We start from the raw sequence: 2044 nt of genomic DNA, 5'->3' as shown, positions 1-2044 counted from the left end.
TGTAAACATGTTGAGATGTAAACGTGATGTAAGCATGTGATGTAAAAATGTTGTGATGCAAACATGTGATGTAAACATGCGGGATGTAGCATGTGATGTAAACATGTCACATCGCAGCATGTGACGAAGTATGTGGATGCGCATGCCGTACAAAACATGTGATGCCGTTGTGATGCAAACATGCGATGTTCACGCCTGATGCTAAACATAAGGTGGGGATAAAGTACGCGATGTAAACATGTTGTGATGTAAGCATGTGATGTAAACATGGCATGTACAATACGTTGTGATGCAAACATGTGATGCAAACATGTTGGTGATGTAAAGGTAATGTACACATGTTGTGATGCAAACATGTGGATGAAAACATTGCCAGATGCAAACATGTGATGTAAACATGTTGTGATGTAAACATGTGATGAAAACATGTTGTGATGTAAGCATGTGATGTAAACATGGCATGTACACATGTTGTGATGCAAACATGTTGTGATGTAAACATGCGTACAATTGCAGAAACAAGGCCGCAAACATGTTGTGATAAAAAACATGAATCAGTTGTGATGCAAATGAGGTAATGCAAACATGCCAGGATGAAAACATGTTGTGATGAAAACATGTTGTGATGCAAACATGTGATGTAAACATGGTGTGATGTAAACATGTTGTGATGTAAACATGGCATGTACACCTGTTGTGATGCAAACATGTGATGAAAACATGTTGTGATGCAAACATGTGATGCAAACATGTTGTGATGTAAACATGGTGTGATGTAAACATGGTGTTTTGTAAACATGTGTCCACTACCTTGATGCAGAGGATGGCCGCCTGCTTGGTCTCCTGGTTCTCTGTGGACGGACCCCTGAGTCCAGACTGTTCTGCTCCGCTCAGAGTTAACCAGTTCACAAAACTCAGCACTGCAGACTCACCGCTGAGGAAGAGGAGGAAGAGGAGAACAATTCAAACTTTAAATCAATAAATAAAAAGTGAAGAGGACAGGTGGAGAGAAGAGGAGGTGATGAGAGGAAATGAGGAGAATAAAGGAACAGAAGGACACAACTTCTTATCTCTTTTTTATTTCTTTATTTAGCAGAGAGGATTAATACCGATTTGAAGGCGTCTCCTCTCGTTGAAGAGAAATCTTTCCGTTTGGTTCGAGGAAATCTTCAACCTGAGAGAGCGAGGGAGACAGAGATAGAGAGAGAGAGACCGAGAGGGAGAGAGAGAGAAAGAGACAGAGAGGGAGAGAGACAGAGAGACAGAGAGGGAGAGAGACAGATAGAGGAGAGAGGTCTGGGAGAGAGAGAAGTAGTGAGGGGAGCACTGGGTAGACAGAGAGAGAAAAGAGAGGGAGAGGAGAGAGTAGGGTGAGAGAGAGAGAAAGTATATAACTGGCATATAGTGGGAGAGGAGAGGAAAGAGTAATCGAGAGGGGAGAGAGCATGTTATACACAGACAGGTGAGAGAGAGAGAGAGACAGAGAGGGAGAGAGAGAGAGACAGAGAGAGCGAGAGAGAGAGTGAGTGAATGAGTGAGTGAGAGTGAGCTGTGACCAGCAGGTGGCAGCAAAGTACAAAGAAACAAACAATGACTCCTCCTGACCTCCACCATGGCTTTGGGCAGGAGCTCGGCTCTGAACAGCTGCAGCATGGAGTCCATGATGTTCTTCCATCCCTCTCTCAGGATGTTACCATGGCGATGAGCCAGGTCAAATACCGTCTTAGCTGCTGTCTGTGCTTTAATGTTCCCACCAAACACAGCCGGAAGGTTCTCCACAGACTGAAGGTGGAGAGGAGAGGCACAGCAACATAACCTTTACTACAGAGATAGTTAAATATGTATACAAGTTTATTTATAGAAATAAATTATATAAATCTACAGTAAATCAAATCTATAAATACATTTAGGTGGACTTGTTTTTTTAAAGACTATAAAATAAATCACAACAAGAGCAAATTTGTGCCTAATGTAGTGACTGAGGGAAGTAAATACATACATGTTTTCTTTTTAAATATCTAAATGTTCATGTGTGAGTTTGTCT

General features: G+C 42.0%; 1 protein-coding gene across 1 annotated transcript; it reads right to left on the bottom strand.

The window, feature by feature from the left end:
• Positions 1 to 781: 781 nt before the first annotated feature.
• Positions 782 to 1782, bottom strand: LOC122760386 (Golgi-specific brefeldin A-resistance guanine nucleotide exchange factor 1-like; the record flags this gene model as incomplete). Its single annotated transcript, XM_044015511.1, has 3 exons — positions 782 to 934; positions 1110 to 1174; positions 1606 to 1782. Coding segments are annotated over 3 exons (395 nt in total), but the record flags the coding sequence as incomplete, so codon positions are not given.
• Positions 1783 to 2044: the final 262 nt, after the last annotated feature.

Source organism: Solea senegalensis, unplaced genomic scaffold (genome assembly GCF_019176455.1).
Source record: "Solea senegalensis isolate Sse05_10M unplaced genomic scaffold, IFAPA_SoseM_1 scf7180000013535, whole genome shotgun sequence".
NCBI lineage: Eukaryota > Metazoa > Chordata > Actinopteri > Pleuronectiformes > Soleidae > Solea > Solea senegalensis.
Note: the sequence above shows the minus strand (reverse complement) of the source record. Positions and strands in the feature narration are given on the sequence as shown.